The 20,134-nt window shown below is 40.7% G+C and overlaps 1 protein-coding gene across 1 annotated transcript in view; it reads right to left on the bottom strand.

Moving 5' to 3' along the window:
• ABCG1 (ATP binding cassette subfamily G member 1) overlaps window positions 1-15,256 on the bottom strand; it is a 77,248-nt gene extending 61,992 nt beyond the window's left edge. Inside the window, exon 1 of the mRNA XM_075197300.1 lies at window positions 15,148-15,256. Coding sequence (XP_075053401.1) covers window positions 15,148-15,189 — 42 coding nt within the window. The 5' untranslated portion in view covers window positions 15,190-15,256. The remainder of the gene's footprint in view (window positions 1-15,147) is intronic.
• Between the last annotated feature and the right edge of the window lie 4,878 nt (window positions 15,257-20,134).

Raw genomic sequence — 20,134 nt, 5'->3', positions numbered from 1 at the left:
TCAATTATGCAAATATCACGTAATCTTAGCCCAGCCCCCTGCTGTAATTGGCCAAAATTGTGACAATCGTTTAGGGGGTGGTGCCAAAATGATGCGATTCATCGAGCCCCGCCCCCGCACACCCACCTCCCCTGGGATCTGCCTGAAGCCAATGAGGAAAAGTTGGCAAGTATGAGACTAACACTACATGTTCTGCTAATTTCAGAGAATTTTCAGAAACAATGTGTTGAGCATGTTTGACAAACGCTCCAGTTAATAAATATTGTATTTTAAATAAACAAAATAATAACCTTAGTTACTAATGGGGTATATTTCCCATGTAGATCACAGCCGTTACTTAAATCATATGCCGCATGTATGTCAGTTTGTTCTCATACCACAATACTCAGCTATTTCCTATTTCTCCCACATTATACAACATTCAGGTTTGGCTCCAGGGGAACAAACTCATTTGTTATGATCTGTGGTATCTGATACAAATCAACTCTGCAAAAAGTTCAAATCTTTCTTGTTTAGTTCCCAGCGATCAGATATCACCCCGCAGGCAGACATACAGAACACAAGAGATCATATTATCCTGCTGAAAAATAAACAGTACAGTATGTCAGTAAATCTGGATCAGAATACAAGGCTAAATCGCTATGAAAGGCTTATATTCCTGTGCCTATTGAAAGACACCATCATTGAAGGCCGCCAAGTCACGAAAGAAAGGACTAACTGTTCCTTTACGGAGGCTGCTTATCATCACAAAACCCACAGAATATCCATCTTGAATACAGTAGAATATAAGGGGATGGGACTCTCTGATTAATGTTACAACAGAACAGTTACCTAGAGAGCATCAATCGCTGATTCCCTTCTTGATTGGCTACAGTGTCATTCATATTGCTTAGCCTACAAAATATCAGCCTCCACTTTGCGTAGTCGACAGGTACAGGTTAAAGGACAGTCCTCAAAACACACTTTATTGTGTGAAGCTAAATACAAGTGATCTTTATAATGTGTTATCTTTATTATGCACGCTGTTTTTATGGCCCATTGGGCATTCATGCAGTGTTGCCCCAAAGGGTTATGTGAACGGCCCTCCTGACCTCCGTAGGGATCTGTGACCACCATAGGGATCTGTGTTAAAGTTCAATTTGAACTACTTTGGGTTATGGTCAATGCAAGTTGAATGGAATAGATGGAATGCAGCTCAAACGAAGATACAATGCTGGCTGAAGATTCGAGGAGCCGACCTACACCATGCCGATGGGAGCAGCCAATGGGAGCACTGTATAAGACTGTATCTTTCTTTTAATAGGTGGACAGACTAAGTATGTAAAATAAAATAGCCTCTCTTCATTACCTCTTATAATGAAATTACATTTTCTTTGCCTGTATATAGAAAAAAAGGTACCAGCACATATAGCCATTTGTCACAGGCTCACACACTGCTGGTATTAAGGGCAGCCCTAGTCTTTACCACTGGAAATATTTACCAAAGAAAGTATTTTTCATAGACTTCAGATTACTCATTACTCTCCAAAAACATACTGGTAGGTTAATTGGCTGCTATCAAAATTGACCCTAGTCTCTCTCTCTCTGTCTGTGTGTGTGTGTGTTAGGGAATTTAGACTGTAAGCTCCAATGGGGCAGGGACTGATGTGAATGAGTTCTTTGTACAGCGTTGCAGAATCAGTGGTGCTATATAAAAAATAGTGATGATGATGATGAAGCGTGATCTCAATTTGTATGTAAACACATTCATGATTTGTTTATATTGCACTCTCTTTCAATTCCCTGCTTCAATATATGACATGGATCAGCCAGAAGAACACAAATAAAATATTTAAAATAAAATTTCTGTGCCACCTTGGACAAATACCCTAGATACAGACCTATCTAGTATCCGTTCCAGGATGGTCAGTGATAGACGTGGGCTTGTGTGAGGATTCAATGCACAGCTGCTAGGACAAATCTGCTTTTGTAACTCCATCACCAAATCAAAACCCGTTAAACAGTTGCTGGCAAATCAGAAACAAGGGACAGCTGCCAAATGTTCCGTTTATCAACTGACTACAAACAACAAACCGTCTTCCTGACTTCCAGAATCCCAGGATCTCATACCACACAGCCGCATTGTGCCTATACCAACAAGCACTATGTGGTCCTCACGTTCAACTAAATTTGAACACTTTTCATTCTATGCTCCTAGTATAGCTGTCAGCCAGTAACTTGTCAATAACCGCCCAGTACTACTTAAATTGTTATGTTTGCTGGATGCAATTCTGTTCATTTCCTGTATGATGTTTAATCATAAAACTCAAAAGAATTGTATCATGAAATGTGTATGGAGTGTAATTGAATTATTTTAGGATAATGTTGGGGGTGTAGTGTCCTATGTCTGTATAGAGTGTAATAGAATTGTATTATGATCATGTCCAATGGTCAGGTCATGTTGTAGGTGTAGTGTCCTATGTCTGTATACAGTGTAATAGAATTGTATTATGATCATGTCCAGTGGTCAGGTCATGTTGGAGGTGTAGTGTCCTATGTCTGTATAGAGTGTAATAGAATTGTATTATGATCATGTCCAATGGTCAGGTCATGTTGTAGGTGTAGTGTCCTATGTCTGTAGAGTGTAATAGAATTGTATTATGATCATGTCCAGTGGTCAGGTCATGTTGGGGGTGTAGTGTCCTATGTCTGTAGAGTGTAATAGAATTGTATTATGATCATGTCCAGTGATCAGGTCATGTTGGAGGTGTAGTGTCCTATGTCTGTATAGAGTGTAATAGAATTGTATTATGATCATGTCCAGTGGTCAGGTCATGTTGGAGGTGTAGTGTCCTCTGTCTGTATAGAGTGTAATAGAATTGTATTATGATCATGTCCAGTGGTCAGGTTATGTTGGAGGTGTAGTGTCCTCTGTCTGTATAGAGTGTAATAGAATTGTATTATTTATGATCATGTCCAGTGGTCAGGTCATGTTGGAGGTGTAGTTGTCCTATGTCTGTATAGAGTGTAATAGAATTGTATTATGATCATGTCCGGTGGTCAGGTCATGTTGGGGGTGTAGTGTCCTATGTCTGTATAGAGTGTAATAGAATTGTATTATGATCATGTCCAGTGATCAGGTCATGTTGGAGGTGTAGTGTCCTATGTCTGTATAGAGTGTAATAGAATTGTATTATGATCATGTTCAGTGATCAGGTCATGTTGGAGGTGTAGTTGTCCTATGTCTGTATAGAGTGTAATAGAATTGTATTATGATCATGTCCAGTGATCAGGTCATGTTGGAGGTGTAGTGTCCTATGTCTGTATAGAGTGTAATAGAATTGTATTATGATCATGTCCAGTGGTCAGGTCATGTTGGAGGTATAGTTGTCCTATGTCTGTATAGAGTGTAATAGAATTGTATTATGATCATGTTCAGTGATCAGGTCATGTTGGAGGTGTAGTTGTCCTATGTCTGTATAGAGTGTAATAGAATTGTATTATGATCATGTCCAGTGATCAGGTCATGTTGGAGGTGTAGTTGTCCTATGTCTGTATAGAGTGTAATAGAATTCTATTATGATCATGTCCGGTGGTCAGGTCATGTTGGGGGTGTAGTGTCCTATGTCTGTATAGAGTGTAATAGAATTGTATTATGATCATGTCCAATGGTCAGGTCATGTTGTAGGTGTAGTGTCCTATGTCTGTACAGTGTAATAGAATTGTATTATGATCATGTCCAGTGGTCAGGTCATGTTGGAGGTGTTGTGTCCTATGTCTGTATAGAGTGTAATAGAATTGTATTATGATCATGTCCAGTGGTCAGGTCATGTTGGAGGTGTAGTGTCCTATGTCTGTATAGAGTGTAATAGAATTGTATTATGATCATGTCCGGTGGTCAGGTCATGTTGTGGGTGTAGTGTCCTATGTCTGTATAGAGTGTAATAGAATTGTATTATGATCATGTCCAGTGGTCAGGTCATGTTGGAGGTGTAGTGTCCTATGTCTGTATACAGTGTAATTGAATTGTATTATGATCATGTCCGGTGGTCAGGTCATGTTGGAGGTGTAGTGTCCTATGTCTGTATAGAGTGTAATAGAATTGTATTATGATCATGTCCAGTGGTCAGGTCATGTTGGAGGTGTAGTGTCCTATGTCTGTATAGAGTGTAATAGAATTGTATTATGATCATGTCCAGTGGTCAGGTCATGTTGGAGGTGTAGTGTCCTATGTCTGTATAGAGTGTAATAGAATTGTATTATGATCATGTCCGGTGGTCAGGTCATGTTGTGGGTGTAGTGTCCTATGTCTGTATAGAGTGTAATAGAATTGTATTATGATCATGTCCAGTGGTCAGGTCATGTTGGAGGTGTAGTGTCCTATGTCTGTATACAGTGTAATAGAATTGTATTATGATCATGTCCAGTGGTCAGGTCATGTTGGGGGTGTAGTGTCCTATGTCTGTATAGAGTGTAATAGAATTGTATTATGATCATGTCCAGTGGTCAGGTCATGTTGGAGATGTAGTGTCCTATGTCTGTACAGTGTAATAGAATTGTATTATGATCATGTCCAGTGGTCAGGTCATGTTGGAGGTGTAGTGTCCTCTGTCTGTATAGAGTGTAATAGAATTGTATTATGATCATGTCCAGTGGTCAGGTCATGTTGGAGGTGTAGTTGTCCTATGTCTGTATAGAGTGTAATAGAATTGTATTATGATCATGTCCGGTGGTCAGGTCATGTTGGGGGTGTAGTGTCCTATGTCTGTATAGAGTGTAATAGAATTGTATTATGATCATGTCCAGTGATCAGGTCATGTTGGAGGTGTAGTTGTCCTATGTCTGTATAGAGTGTAATAGAATTGTATTATGATCATGTCCGGTAGTCAGGTCATGTTGGGGGTGTAGTGTCCTATGTCTGTATAGAGTGTAATAGAATTGTATTATGATCATGTCCAGTGGTCAGGTCATGTTGGGGGTGTAGTGTCCTATGTCTGTATAGAGTGTAATAGAATTGTATTATGATCATGTCAAATGGTCAGGTCATGTTGTAGGTGTAGTGTCCTATGTCTGTACAGTGTAATAGAATTGTATTATGATCATGTCCAGTGGTCAGGTCATGTTGGAGGTGTAGTGTCCTATGTCTGTATAGAGTGTAATAGAATTGTATTATGATCATGTCCAGTGGTCAGGTCATGTTGGAGGTGTAGTGTCCTATGTCTGTATAGAGTGTAATAGAATTGTATTATGATCATGTCCGGTGGTCAGGTCATGTTGTGGGTTTAGTGTCCTATGTCTGTATAGAGTGTAATAGAATTGTATTATGATCATGTCCAGTGGTCAGGTCATGTTGGAGGTGTAGTGTCCTATGTCTGTATAGAGTGTAATAGAATTGTATTATGATCATGTCCAGTGGTCAGGTCATGTTGGGGGTGTAGTGTCCTATGTCTGTATAGAGTGTAATAGAATTGTATTATGATGATGTCCAGTGGTCAGGTCATGTTGGAGATGTAGTGTCCTATGTCTGTTTAGAGTATAATAAAATTGTATTATAATCATGTCCAGTGGTCAGGTCATGTTGGGGTGTAGTGTCCTATGTCTGTATAGAGTGTAATAGAATTGTATTATGATCATGTCCAGTGGTCAGGTCATGTTGGAGGTGTAGTGTCCTATGTCTGTATAGAGTGTAATAGAATTGTATTATGATCATGTCCAGTGATCAGGTCATGTTGGAGGTGTAGTGTCCTATGTCTGTATAGAGTATAATAGAATTGTATTATGATCATGTCCAGTGGTCAGGTCATGTTGGCAGCTGCAGTATCCTATGTCTGCAAAGAGCACAGTAGAATTCTATTATGATCACATAGAATGGATAGGTCATGTTGGGTCGATTTTCTATTCTTTGTCTCTGTAGACAAAGTGATATATACATACAGTTTCACCTGCCAGTATGTAATCACGGTGTACCTCTTATGCATTACCTCCCACCCTAGTAGTCATGAAATACCTAACAGTTATGTACCTACTGATCTGATCTTTAGAATATAGAGAGGATGTTTGTTGATGTGTCCTTCTGCTCTTCTTGTCTATAGTATAAACATTGTTTTGTAATCCTGCAGATATCAGAACCTTATTTTGTCCAACAGGTCATCTTGAAAGTTTCCATGCAAACAAGTATGTCAATCAGTCATTTCATCTGCATAAGTGAGCATGAAACTGCATGTAATTGGTTGTTAAGCCACAAAATAAATCTATTTGTGTTACAAATTAATTTTGCAAGAATCTAGTTTTTTCTGTTATAAAATAGATTCTGTGCCACAAAATGAATTCATGTATGCAACAATGTTTAGAGCCAATTATGCCTATATCAGAAAATCAATGTTATGTCTCATAACTGATCTTGTGTAGCTCTAATAATTTTGTGTCACAAAGTCCAATTTTTATATGAAAAATATTAAATAAACAAAATGGGCTCATTTGGAGAAATTAAGTAGATTGGCAAATTTGCAATACCGTAATTACCAGGTATCAGGCTTTGTGTGAAAGCCAATTAGGACCACACCTAGGGCCTAATTCATAAAGGAACATAAATGTTGCTACGTGTTGTGTTTTGCGTAAAATCTCCCTGTGTATGGCCAGAACGGACCATACGCTAGTGAACTAAGCAACGTCCAATTCATCTTCAGCGCAAAGGATCCTTACTACAGCCTAGGATTTTATGGGCGGAATGGGGAGGGAAATGGGCATATGCACGTAGTCAATGTACAGTAAGGGCGTGCCAAGCTCAAGCGCGCGCAGAAACATCCGGTTCAAGCTTTGGGCATCTCAGCGGTACGTGTATTTCTGTTGTATCACTTGCACCAGGTACAGGTCAGGTGTAAGTGCCAATTACTAGTGATGACGGCTCTGTATATACATCCTAGAATGGGCTTGGCTAACCTGTTGTACTCCAGTTGTTGTGAAACTACAAGTCCCAGCATACCCTTCCAGCAATAAGCTGCTATATATTGGCAAAGTATGCTGGGGCTTGTAGTTTCACAACATCTGGAGTGTCGCAGGTTAGCCAAGCCTGTCCTAGAACATGTGTTTGCAATCAGGAGCAACTGTAAAAATGCATTTTAAGTACAGTAAACAATCATAACAGCCTATTAAATTTATTTTAAGAAAAAAAATGCTATGTTATTAACAGGTACCATTAATAGAATCGTTTTTTTTTCTTGTGTGTGCTCTTTCGGGACTTTATATCTACCATATAAATGCCTAGTGGCATGTGTGAAAAAAAAAAACCAAGCTGCAGCGCCACCTGCTGGGCAGAGTTATACACTGACCTATATATTTCTTGAAGGAGAAGTGACAGTTGGGAGTGGTTGGTGGTTGCCGGGGGTGACAGTGGGGAGTTTTTAGCACCTTAAGTAGCTTGATGAAGGATGTGGCGATGAAGATGAAGGATGAGGTGATGGAGAAAAATGATGAGGTGGTGACATGTGGACAAAACCACGTTAAAAAAAGGGCGCTTGCGTCGGGAAGTAACGCTCTTCCCCTGAGGAGGCCTGGGCTAGGCCCAAATGCATGACAAGAACCTTTTTAACACCTTAAGTAGCTTGATTTGACTAGAATGCATGAGTATCATGCACGGGTTAACTTGTTCCACATATGTCTTGGACGTATCCTGCAGTTTATTGTCTGTTAGAGCAGAGCGGACCTAGACCCGTATTCATCTACCGACGTATCTTTACATCTGCTCCTTGCTGAATATGGACATGCATATGCCCGATTTACGTTCTCTTTTTTAAAAACAAAGCACAATATGTTTGTTCTGCAATCCTTAATGAATCAGGCTCCTAGAGTGTAATAATTGTTAAGGACTGTCTTGTCTATGGCTGCCAAACACAACAAGGCATCCAGGCTATTAGCTACCAGGCTGAGGACCAGGATATTGCAACATAACGATAATGCTCATTACAACTTTATCAGCTAAATTGACTCATGATCCAACGGAACCCCATGGATTTCCGGAATCTCCCGACATTCTAGGTCAGTAAGTCAGTGTGTCCTAATTGTAACCAGAATCTGCAGCTCTCGTTTATGAAACTGTAATCCAAATACTGAAGTTATGGGAGAATTGCTTCTCTACTTCCATATATTTCTCCAAGTTTATACAGCAATGCAACAGAGGGATGTGGGATGACATTTCCTGAGGCTGGAGGCCTAGCAAAGGAACATATTGCAGAGGCCAATAGAAAACTACGGGAGAATGAGCAGACTCTACAGTTTCTAGATAGCCACCAAATTGAAATGAACTTGTGAGAGCTTACAATCTAATGACAATACCAATACAATGTGACAGTAAGATGTGCTTCATGTTAAAGTGTTTCTAGAAGTCCGTTAAGGTGGAAGTGGAAGGTTGGAGATACAGAACAATTGTGTCACCAGTGGTATAGTCAGAGGCCCTTGGACATTGATCTCTAAGGTTCCAAGGATGGAATTAGGGAGACACATTCCCACCAAACCTATAATTGTTATTCTGCTAGTTTATGTATGTAGTGTACCTCAAAACACCCCTCTTAGATTGTAAGCTCTTCTATTCATGGCCATCTTTACCTTCTGTTTCATGCTATGTGAATTTTTTTGCGAATCCCAGCCATGTATATTGTATAATCTCCACCACTGGGTATCAGCATGCAGTGGCGCATGCAGGGGGGGTTTCTGACTCTCCAGAAACCCCCCCCCCCTGCGCTAACTCAGTGCCCACCATATCGGCACTGTCCTATACAGCAGCCGCGGCGCTGTCAAAGAAGCGTCCGCGGCGGTGCTGTATTGTATACAGCACCGCCTCGGACACTTCCTTGGCAGCACCGCAGCTGCTGTATAGGACAGCGCTGCCGAAACGGAGCAGCAGCTCTCTCTCGTGGGGTTTTTGGGGGTTTTTGGGGTCGGGGGGGGGGGAAACCCCCCCTGACAATCCTGCGCGCGCCCCTGGCATGCTTCCCTATTACTACACAGGATGCTGTGCTTAAAACATATGTTTATGGAGGTTTTGTAGCCAAACAGAGCTCAACATAATAATCTGTAACAGCGCCACCTAGAGTCCACTGAGTTTTGCACAAAACAATTTCCACAGTTTTGGCTAAACAATATCTAGGTTGCCCTAGTGAATGACACAGTTGGCCCTGAGCGTCATAGTCACATGGCCAGGAACCCCATGCCTAAATATTCCAAGATACGGTCCCAGCAGTTTAGGCCACGCTATGCGTTGCCGTCACTATCTGAGGATTTGGATGGTGATCCCTTCTAGGTGCCCGGTCCGTTTGTTCTCTCCTTGTATTTGCAACCTCGCTCCCATATATTTTTACACACTAATTTTGTCAAGATGTTGTATATGCTGGTCCTACTATGTCAGTTTGCTATCATCATCACCATTTATTTATATAGCGCCACTAATGCTGCTATCAAACTCATGACCCCAGTTCTGTGAGGCAGAAGTGCTAACCACTAAGCCACAGTGCTGCCCCTTGCTATTCTGATGTTGTTCTTTAATTTAACTGTGCACCCAGTTCATTACCTATTTCTTTGATGTCTCATTTCACCTCTGCAATACCCTGTGTTTTCCATTGCTTAAATCAGTTGATCTTTTGCCTTTGATGTGTTATTCTATTGTTGTACCTTGGGAAAGTGTTTTTTGTTTAGTTTCTTTGGTAGCGGGTTGGTTCTCATCTTGTATTCTCTAACTCTGAAAACGTCAATAAAAAATTGGTTAAAAAACAAACAACGATCTTTGAGTTCGGCTTGGCTTCGCCCTTCCGCAGAGCGCCGTTCCCCTCTGTATTTTGAAAATCACATTTCCCTGAATTTAAAGTCTATGAATAGAGCTGGGAACGCTGACAGTTAATTCACTCTACTGTGAGGTTGGCGGAGGACCGGGAACACTTAAGGTCGAATTATGCAGGTGAATCGTACAAAAGTTTGCAGCCAAATGCAGAACAACATGGATAATTTGATGAGCAGTTTTGTACATTTCTCTCATTTCTCTTCCCATAGTTGGATTAAGACCCCAGGGGGCCCTAGACAAAATACTGCTTTGGGCCCCCTTCTGCACTCTGTTTGTCAGAAAAAAAGAAAATAAAAACATGTTAGGGCAGGGCAGCACGGTGGCTCAGTGGTTAGCACTTCTGACTTACAGCTCTGGGGTCATGTGTTCGATTCCCACCCATGGCCTTATCTGTGAAGAGTTTGTATGTTTTCCCTGTGTTTGTGTAGGTTTCCTCCGGGTGCTCCGGTTTCCTCCCACACTCCAAAAATATACTGGTAGGTTAATTGGCTGCTATCAAATTGACCCTAGTCTGTCTCTCTCTCTCTCTCTCTCTCTCAGTCTGTGTGTATGTTAGGGGATTTAGACTGTAAGCTCCAATGGGGCAGGGACTGATGTGACTGAGTTCTCTGTACAGCGCTGCGTAATTAGTGGCGCTATATAAATAAATGGTGGTGATGATGAATACAGGTCCATCAGTTCCCATTGGGAATCTATATTGGATAGAACCGTTCAACATGCCAAAAAATGAATATATAACCCAGTTCATGAAACATGCTATGATGTGGTCCTCACATGTCTGCCAGGACCGTTTTATACATGACCTCCTGCCCAGCAACAAAGTGACCCTGTAAGTTATTCTAAAGTGTTATCAACTCTTCTATAGCACTTGACCGATCTGTCTGATCCCGTGCACTCCTTGTACAGATTCCCCTCTTATATTGTGTCACTCCTTCTGAAAACGTGACCTGTCATCACATGCGGCCTGGATCAGAGAAACAAGACTTTTCATCATCACGATTAGACGGCACTCAAGCTGATTCTAATTGCTTACTGGCTCATTTTGCCGAAGTTTACAAAATTAATTTCCCACATTGGCAACGGAATTAGAGGATTTGTCAAATAATTCTGCCTTGAGGAAAAGCCTTTCACTCAAGTCAAGTAAAATGTAATTCACTTATCCAACATTTCATTTAAAGGATGGCTAAACCCCAGAACACTGAGCATGAAGGTAAAATTACAAAAATATAAATATTGTTAAATTGAGTATTACTACTCCATTAAATACAGCCCAAGCACCTCCCACAGCTTTAGGTGAGTGTACGACATGGCACAGGCCAAAAGACTAATATTTCAGCAGTTGAACTGCTGTGTCTACAATTGTCCTATTTCTCTGTATGAATTCACCAATCCCCCCACTGCATTTCTGCAGAGCAAGTCTGCAAGTCTGTAAGACACACTTTGCTGACTTAGACAGAGAAGCCCCTCCCTCTGATTTGGCAGCCTGTTGCAAAGGAATGAAAGAGAGCCAGATGGACATATTTAGCCATGCATAAGCACGTCAATTTTTTCATATTTATTATTCAGATCAATACTATACAGCTTTTGTTATATATTAAAGTAAAAAAAGAAGCCCCGTAATTATTTCTGGATTTATGTTCCTCACTTCCAACACTTTGGATCTTTAAACGTACCTCCTACCTCGCCTTTGCGTTTAAACCCTACCTTGGGGTGTAACTCATGGTCTGGTATAAGTGCTTTCTATCCCAAAACCATCTGACAGATATTAGGGGCTAGAGATAACGGCAGAGTGACTAGTGTGAGCCAGTAGACATAGAGACTCCGTGATGTAGCTTTGTTGAGTGATGTATCGGTGTGCCAGTGAGAGAGAGAGACTGAGGGCTGAGAGAGGGGCTCTGGAACCAGCAGGGGACAAACGGAGGAGTTAGCGTAACTGCTGAGGTTAGTGGCGAGAGATTGGAGGAGCAGCCAATCCATGGGCTGTCAGCTTGACCTGCCAGTGAGGCAAGTACACAGGGGCATGAACAGCCGCTCTAAGGAGAGTCCCTGGCTCAACTAAATGCGAGAGACTGTCCACCTGTGAGTATTGAGTGAGACATGTGAAGAATGGGAAAGAGATACCCTGTAAAGTCAGGTCAGGTTGTAAACAGAGACCCTGATAATGTTGAGGCTGAATAGATAGATCAAGACAGACTGATTATCCTGATCAGCGAGAGTGTCAGCTCTGGGGACAACTGCATGTTACAATTGTATTGATATCAAGTAATATGCTGGAGGAACAGATACAATAAAAGTGATTCTTTATTTCATAATATAGATGGTCTGGATTATTTTCCTTTGTCAAATGTTATTACATTGTCAAATGTTAATACAATTATAATAATAAACATCATCAAAATTTCTCGGAAACTGAAGAGTAGAAAATGACAACAGATAAACAAATACAGAAAGATGACTAAATCTGCATATTGTTCCCACTATATTTGTGTCATTACTGGCTGCCCAATCCCGTCCTGCAAACCCAGGCAGCAACCAGCCAGCTATATATATATATATATATATATATATATATATATATATATATATATATATATAATGCGCCTTGGAGAGAGCTGTGTCTTGCTGTTCCTTTCCTTTGATAAGGAATAATATAATATTCATTTGCACACACTCAGCTCCTCTGCAACTAGGAGGAAATTGTTTCTAGCACTTAAAGGCACTAACTCGCTGAAGCCAATTCCCAGATTGGCATGAAATACACTGCATCACCTGCCAAGAAAAAAATAAATCCATGGGCACTCATACCCAACAAAACAAATTAACTGCACTTGAGTTCTGCATAGATGATTAGCGGTTTTTGCTGAGAAATCGTAGTTTCGCTACTTCCATTGTTTGGGAATAAGGTTTAATGCAATGAACGACATCTTTATGTTATAAGAATAGCAAAAATAGCAAAAGTGGCCTTTGCATAATGATTTGGAGCTAGAAGGTGGCATTCGATGGGTACATGAGAGTGGGAATGAGGCAGAATAACTGGAGTGCCAATGATGTCACATGGCAGTGATGGCACCATGCAATTAGTGAGAAGTGGGCAGAGATTATGGGCAGTGACAAACCAATGGGTATTACTGATGGTGGGCAAGGGGCAAAAGTTTGCGGATACAAAACAGTGTTTTGGGGTCTGTACCTGTACTTTACCTGTGTAGCAATTATTAGTGAAGAGAGGAGTCTGTGTTTAGTGATGTGTGTAGAGGATTTAGGGCTAGATTTACTAAACTGCAGGTTTGAAAAAGTGGAGATGTCGCCTATAGCAACCAATAAGATTCTAGCTTTCATTTATTTAGTGCACTCTACAAAATGACAGCTAGAATCTGATTGGTTACTATAGGCAACATCTCCACTTTTTCAAACCCGCAGTTTAGTAAATATACACCTTAGTGTAGACAGTGGAGAGATATAAACTATGGGTAGTCTTGAGAACAGGAGGGGAACATTGTTTTATCCTTATTTTTGATGTGACTTTTTGCAAACATAAGTTGTGTCACTTGTTTATTTTGTCCATTTACAGACCAAAAGCAGAGAAAGTCCGGTAACGTGCAACCCCCCCTCACCCCCTCTTTATCACAACTCTTTTAATTAATTATTATAGAAGAGTATTAAAAATGATAACAAAACAATTCAGACATAATGGTATAGAGCAGAATTTAGGGTCCATTAACAAACATTACAACCAATCAGCAATTAGCTTTTATCTGTATAGCGGAAATTAGAAAATAAAAGCTAGTATTTGGTTTGCTTTAATGCAAAAAGTCCACCAAAATACAGCATTAGTAAATAAACCCTGCTGTCTAAATAGCAACAGACAGATACAATGTCAAGGAGTCAGCGTTTTTTGCACTTAAATACAATGTTACTAAATAAGCTTCTATACATGCTATAAACTATTATTTAAATGTTTTTGTTATGATTATTAATGATAATGAATAGCTTTCCTGCAAAACTGCATTCTCCAGATATGGATTCAACTTGTTCATTGTATTAAAGCTGCTTTAAGTGAGCATTTGTTGCCTAGCACAATGAACACCTTTTGCAAATTTCCACTGCTAACTACCCTTCTGTCCTAAAATGCCTCCCATGTTCCTCTGCAAAGCCATTACAGCATATAATGATCTTGGACTGCTGAATATTTTCCAGCCAAGCTGATAACAAGCCAGAGAGGATGCATTGAGCCGCCAGTGCGCATGCTCAGAAGATCCTGTAATCCTGAGCTCACCGAGGTAACTATCGGTCAACGACTAAACTCCTGCCCTAAAAAGCAGATGCAATGAGCCCGGAGCCTTCAGGGAGTGGGGGCAAGACCCAAATACTGCAGGGAGGGTCTCACCCCCACTGAAATACTCTTACAACATAATCATTCTTCCACCTGAAACTTCCAGCTTTGTCAAATATCCTATATCCCATTACTAAGCATAAATAGCCATCTGCTGTCAATCATACACATTGCACCGATGCCCCCCACCCCCGTATAAAACAAATGACATTGACACCCTTCGAGATCAATTTAACCCTTTACAAAAAACAATGCATGCTTGCTGTCACTCAAGGGGTTAAAGTCAATCTAAACGATGTTGAAGGATAATTAGCGCTGCACAAGATTGTCACTCAGTCTATATATAAGCAGTTAAACATTTCTCGCCCTGGAGGAGCCAATGATGGTCACGTTGAACGACATCAACCTCTTTTTTTAATTATAGGCAAAGCAATTAATTCACAGCGAGCGGTGATTCATTTCCTAAATATTCCACATCAATATCCAACTCATTCCCTATGGAATTGGGAGGTGTGTGTGTTTGTTTCCCTGCGTCCTGCCACTGTGTATAAATCACTATGCCTTTATTACAAGCTGCTATGATTCAATGAAGCTGCAGATAAAAATAGAGATAGGTGACTGCACAGTTGTTGTTGAACTAAAAGTCCCACCCTGCCCTGCTGGGTCTTGTAGTTTCACCATAGCTATAAACCCCGCAGGCTGCCTAACCCCAAGATCTCACCGCATAAATCTTTTCCTGGTCACTTGGATTTGCTGCAGATGACACAGAAAAGTCGATATGACAGTGGTTGGGTTATCACCCAGCAATCAGGCTGCTATGCAATAAAATCCCAGGGTGAAAATTATTATAAAGAATAATTATTTAAGCATTTTAGCATCTTAAATGATTTGACCTTGAATACTATTTATTACAGCATTTTATATTAATGGGGTTGATTGCAGTCCCATAAACCAATGAAAGTAATAATACAATGCAAGTAATATAAATATATGTATATATTGGACTTACCAAACTAGTGCCCACACTAAAGGCTGCAGTCAGACAGGCCATCCCCCGCCCTCCCAGGCTCCGTGCGCTGTCTATTGCTGCTGGTGCTGAAAGCGCTGCGGTCTCTCTATAACCTGCACAGTCTCTGATCTGTCTTCCAAAGCTTCACACAGCTACAGCGCAGGCAGCTGCCCGTCACCACTATCTCAGCTCCCTGATTGGCTGGGAGCAAGCCCAGGGGCGGGGTTTACTGGGTGCAGATAAACGTGCTCTTGTTTTGCTCACAGTTCTGCCTGGTCTCAATCCTCTGTCATTATCTCCACATTGTGCTCTTAAGCTGTCAAGTTGCTGCCTATAGGTTGCAATAATGTGTTTAATGTAGCACTGGCTCAGTGCAAATCCAGATGTTTTGCTTCCTGTACAGACATGCCTCAGTGACAATAATAATAATAATAAATAATAATGCTGACATATAGGAACATTTTCTGTTCACTGCAGGATGGCAAAATGGTTAATCTAAGAATGTGTTCATGTTTAGCTAGATAATCAAATAAATGCTATGCTGTACTGTGTGCTTATTGGTGATATTGTGCTTGATTCACTTCTATGTAGAGTGCATCTTGCTGATTAACATCAGTGTTTCTGGTTATAAATAGCATTACTTACCAAGGAAGTGCAAATGTTTAGTAACCCTTAATGATCAGTACTTAAATTCCATCAAAAGTCTTTTACAGGCCCAAATGATATTTTGTGACATTATGCTCTATTTTTATAGGAAGCTTGTGGATTAAAGCATCAAGATGACATCATCCGCAGCAGTGTAAACATTATAATCTTGCGATTGCTTATAATCTTCTGGTGGCTGAAGTGGGATGATTGTGGTATTACTTTCCTGAATGTGGATTAGAGGCAGTCATGGGACTCATATTGCACATGTATGTAAAATCAGATTGTTAGGCATCCCACTTAATTGATCCCATTTTTCAGCTTGATCTTCCCTTACTCTCATTATTTATTTAAGGCATGCATAAGGATTCCATTATTTTGGAAGGTAAAAGGAAACGTGTAAATGAATCGCTTAGTCCAGTGGTAGTAGTAGGACTATTCTTTCCTCTATGCACATCTGATATGGATCCATAAAGGTCCCACAGGGCATTGTTATAAGGGGAGCCCTAAACAGTAGAACAGGAACATGCATCTATGTTGGCGCTATGCAGATATATAGGTGCATTGGTACAGAATTAAAGTTCCTTTAAACAGCATTACTCTATTTCCGGTAAATGATCCCACTTATCTGACATTATATCCATCGCTGACATTAAATTTTACCCCTACCTGCAAATAGTGAGGAATATTACAAAGTGTAGGACGAGACCCGAAGACCGCCTGCTGTGATCTACTGCAACATTAAAGAGTTTTTGCAGAGAGATAATGTTTGTGCGCCCATCCACACATTGAGGAACACCCCTAAAAATGTGCCCTATCCCCTCCCCTCATCAACAATTGCGCTCTGCAAAAATGAAGTCTTCTTGTCACATTGCTCCACAGCCCTACTGTAGGCACCTACCTTGTTCTTTGCAAGGACCTACCTCGCTCTGGGGAAACTCCTTCCAATGGCTTATGAAAACTGCTGCTGCTCCGCAAATGCTTGATCCACAAACTTATGAGATTTGGGGGTTATATTTACTAAACTGCAGATTTGAAAAAGTGGAGATGTTGCCTATAGCAACCAATCATATTCTAGCTGTCATTTATTTAGTACATTCTACAAAATGACAGCTCAAATCTGATTGGTTGCTATAGGCAACATCTCCAATTTTTCAAACCCGCAGTTTAGTAAATATACCCCCTAGTCTAGGCCAGCTTGCGAAAATCGAAAGGGCCCGGTGGTATTTTGCAGTGCTCATCGTCTGTTTTACACTTCGTATATGACGCCACCGTTTGCCCACTTTTTAAGAATTGTTCAGTAGGTGACACCTATAGTCCGATGCTGTGTTCTCCTTGCCCAGGGTACTCTACATCCTTGGCAATAATTCCTTTAGGCACACAACACCCAGTTCCTTGTAGCAGAAAACGTGTGTCTCTCCTGGGAGCCTGACCTCATACTTTTGCACTAATGCTTAAACAGTCCTACATAGTCCTCCGAATACCTTATTGTAATTATTGAATTCCCAGAGGACTCAGCTATGTTGCAGTGTTTAAATTACTGTAATGAATTAACTGTGGCACCCAAACTGTATACTTTATTCAGGCAAAATTGGAAGAAATTCACTCTTGCTTCTGTTAATGAATTAACAATCCTTATCCAACAAAGTACTTACAGATTACCCATGAACTCAGTTATTTGTTAACATTCATCCTTTGAACAAATTTATTGTTTATCTTTAATCGGACATTTAGTTCTGACTTTATGTCAATCATATAATTTCAGCCATTCTTACAGCTTCAAAAAAGGCCAGATCCTATTGTATCCTATAATCAGTAAAGGTGCTTTATTACACATGCGCCAGACGGCAATACCCGCGTACGCTCCGGAGAGGAGTCGCTCTGTTCTTCTGAGAGCAGAGCTGGTATTACAGAGGTAGCTGGGTCCTCGGAAGGCAGGGCCCCTCACCTCTGGGCCCTGTAGCTGCCACACTCCCGGTAGTGGTGGTACTTTCCCCAATGTCCATAATACCCAAGAAGCACAGACAGCAATACAACTATATACACAGATGTCTTAACGTGGACAAGAAGCAAACTGGAAAAACCTTCAGATTGATCCAAAAATGAAGAATTCAAGATACACGTTGATGATTCAAATAAACACAAGGCAGAATATTCTTTTAAAAAAGATCATTTATAGAAAAGAGCCTCCTATATCAGAATAATTAACAGGATACATATATATCCAGGAAAGTTGACAATAACTAGAGGAGTGACATCGGAAGACAGAAGAGGTCGGGCTTCAGTTACCGCAGGGCTCCTCATCTCAAACATCCACAGTGTGTAAACTGGCCAATGAGATCAGTGTTCTTTGTTCTTGTAGGTAATAATGTTTACAGGATTATTAGAAGTCTTGCGGTGAAATCTCAACAGGAAACATGTTCTCTTGGGCGAATCCCAAGAACTTCCTCTGCTAACGGCAATAACATCAACTCCAGGTAGTTGCCGACTAAACAAGGATCGTGTAGCCTCTAGTAATGTCGTTTCAGAAAGCTCATCCTCACCACAAGTGTCTGCTAGACAACTAAAAATAAATGTAGAATTATTAAAAAGGAATTCAAATGGGAGTGTATATAAGTTCCTGATATGGAAACACTGATCTAGAGGGTAGAACGCGTTAGGACACATTTAACTGGTTTAAAAACAACTATACTTTTAGTTGGAGTAAGTCAGCAAAAAAATGAAATCACTATATTTCAAATTATCTTAATGTTGGATACAACTTATATCACTTTTCCTCGTCCTTTCTTTTTCGGCTTTTCTATCCTAACACCCCCATTCAAAGCTCTATCAGTGATAGTGGACGATGTTGTCGTCTGTTAGGAACGTTGTATAGTTTAGTATTTGTAGACACCTCACCTATCCTAGTTATGGCAATATCATTATCGGTTATAGGCTCCTGACAGATGAATGTGTCACCCTCTGTCTCACAAGCATCATGTACTATATAGGAGGTGACTGTCATTTCTGTCCCTGCTGTCATACCGGCAGTGCCACCAAAGCTTTGCCATCTAGGCTTAACCCTTCCAATTGCCCTCTCAATCCCTTGCCTGCGTTATGACAGTGTGATGTTGAAGTCCTCATCAGAAAGGTTTAACGCTCTTAATAAGCCATGAGAGAATTGAGGTAAGTAGGATCACCGATAATTACAGGTGTGACATAGACCCCCTCTGTTACTGCCTGTGGTCTTGGTTTAAAGGAGCCTCGTCTCAGATGAAGTGTGACCGAGTCAAATGAAATCCATCAACAGCGGGGAGTAAGAAGGACTCAACGTTACCAGTCGTCCAGGGTGATTGGAATCTTTTACTCGGCAATAGGATATTATCTGGTTTCCAGTATCATCAATTCATAAAGTCATTCTTTATCAAGACGCACGTTGTACAAAATTAATGGACATTGATTGTTCAAAATTTCAGACTGGTCTCGTCGCATATCCAGTTATTTTGTATACTGTTTTAGATGGCAATATATTAAGTTTTATTTATTGGTATTATTATCTGTTTTGACTGAAACTATTCCCAGTACATTTAGTTGATTTCTGGCATTGGAAGTTCTATTTTTAAGGTATAAATTCAGTGTTCTGAATTTTATACTAATGTAACACTGTGTTTTGTTTTTAAGCTTTTCGTCTTAGTTTAAAAGTACCTTGATACATTTTTTTTTAAAACAATGGGACCTGTGTATAATTGCAGAGTCGTCAGGTTTTGTACACACATCTATGAAATGTACCCTTTTGAATTGACAACTACTGCGTTAAGTGCCAAAAAAAAATCTTTCTGACAGTAATAAGAACTGAGATCTGCATAGGACCGAAGGATAATAAAAGCTTTGCTGTATCTTTAACTGAGCTATTCTCTGGAGTGTTAACAGTTAATCTTTGGGCACGCCCATCTGGTGTCATAGGGGAGGGGTTTAGGACTATAAGTTGGATGGGCGGAGTTTGCTCAGTCCTTGGCAGTTTGGAAGTTGCCCACCCACCCTCCCTGGTTACGTTTGATGAGAAGAGGACGCGACTGGATGCTCTGTTGATGGATATCAGCGTTGGCAACAGCATACCTCTCGGTGAAGACGGATGGAGTTATGGCCGGAAAAGCAGTACAGTCGACGGCCAGTGGTTTGGGCCCACATTACGGTATTGAGCATGGTGAACCCGCCTCCCTTCGAGTGAATCGGCTATTAGTCTCGGTTTCAGGCACCGCCCTTGTGGGCTGCCCTGTGGTTGCTTCCAGTATAACCCAGAGGAGGGGCGGGTTCGGTAGATTCAGGACGTGGTGCCCCGTCCAGGTAGATATGTGCGCCCGGG

This window comes from Mixophyes fleayi, chromosome 2 (genome assembly GCF_038048845.1).
Source record: "Mixophyes fleayi isolate aMixFle1 chromosome 2, aMixFle1.hap1, whole genome shotgun sequence".
NCBI lineage: Eukaryota > Metazoa > Chordata > Amphibia > Anura > Limnodynastidae > Mixophyes > Mixophyes fleayi.
Note: the sequence above shows the minus strand (reverse complement) of the source record. Positions and strands in the feature narration are given on the sequence as shown.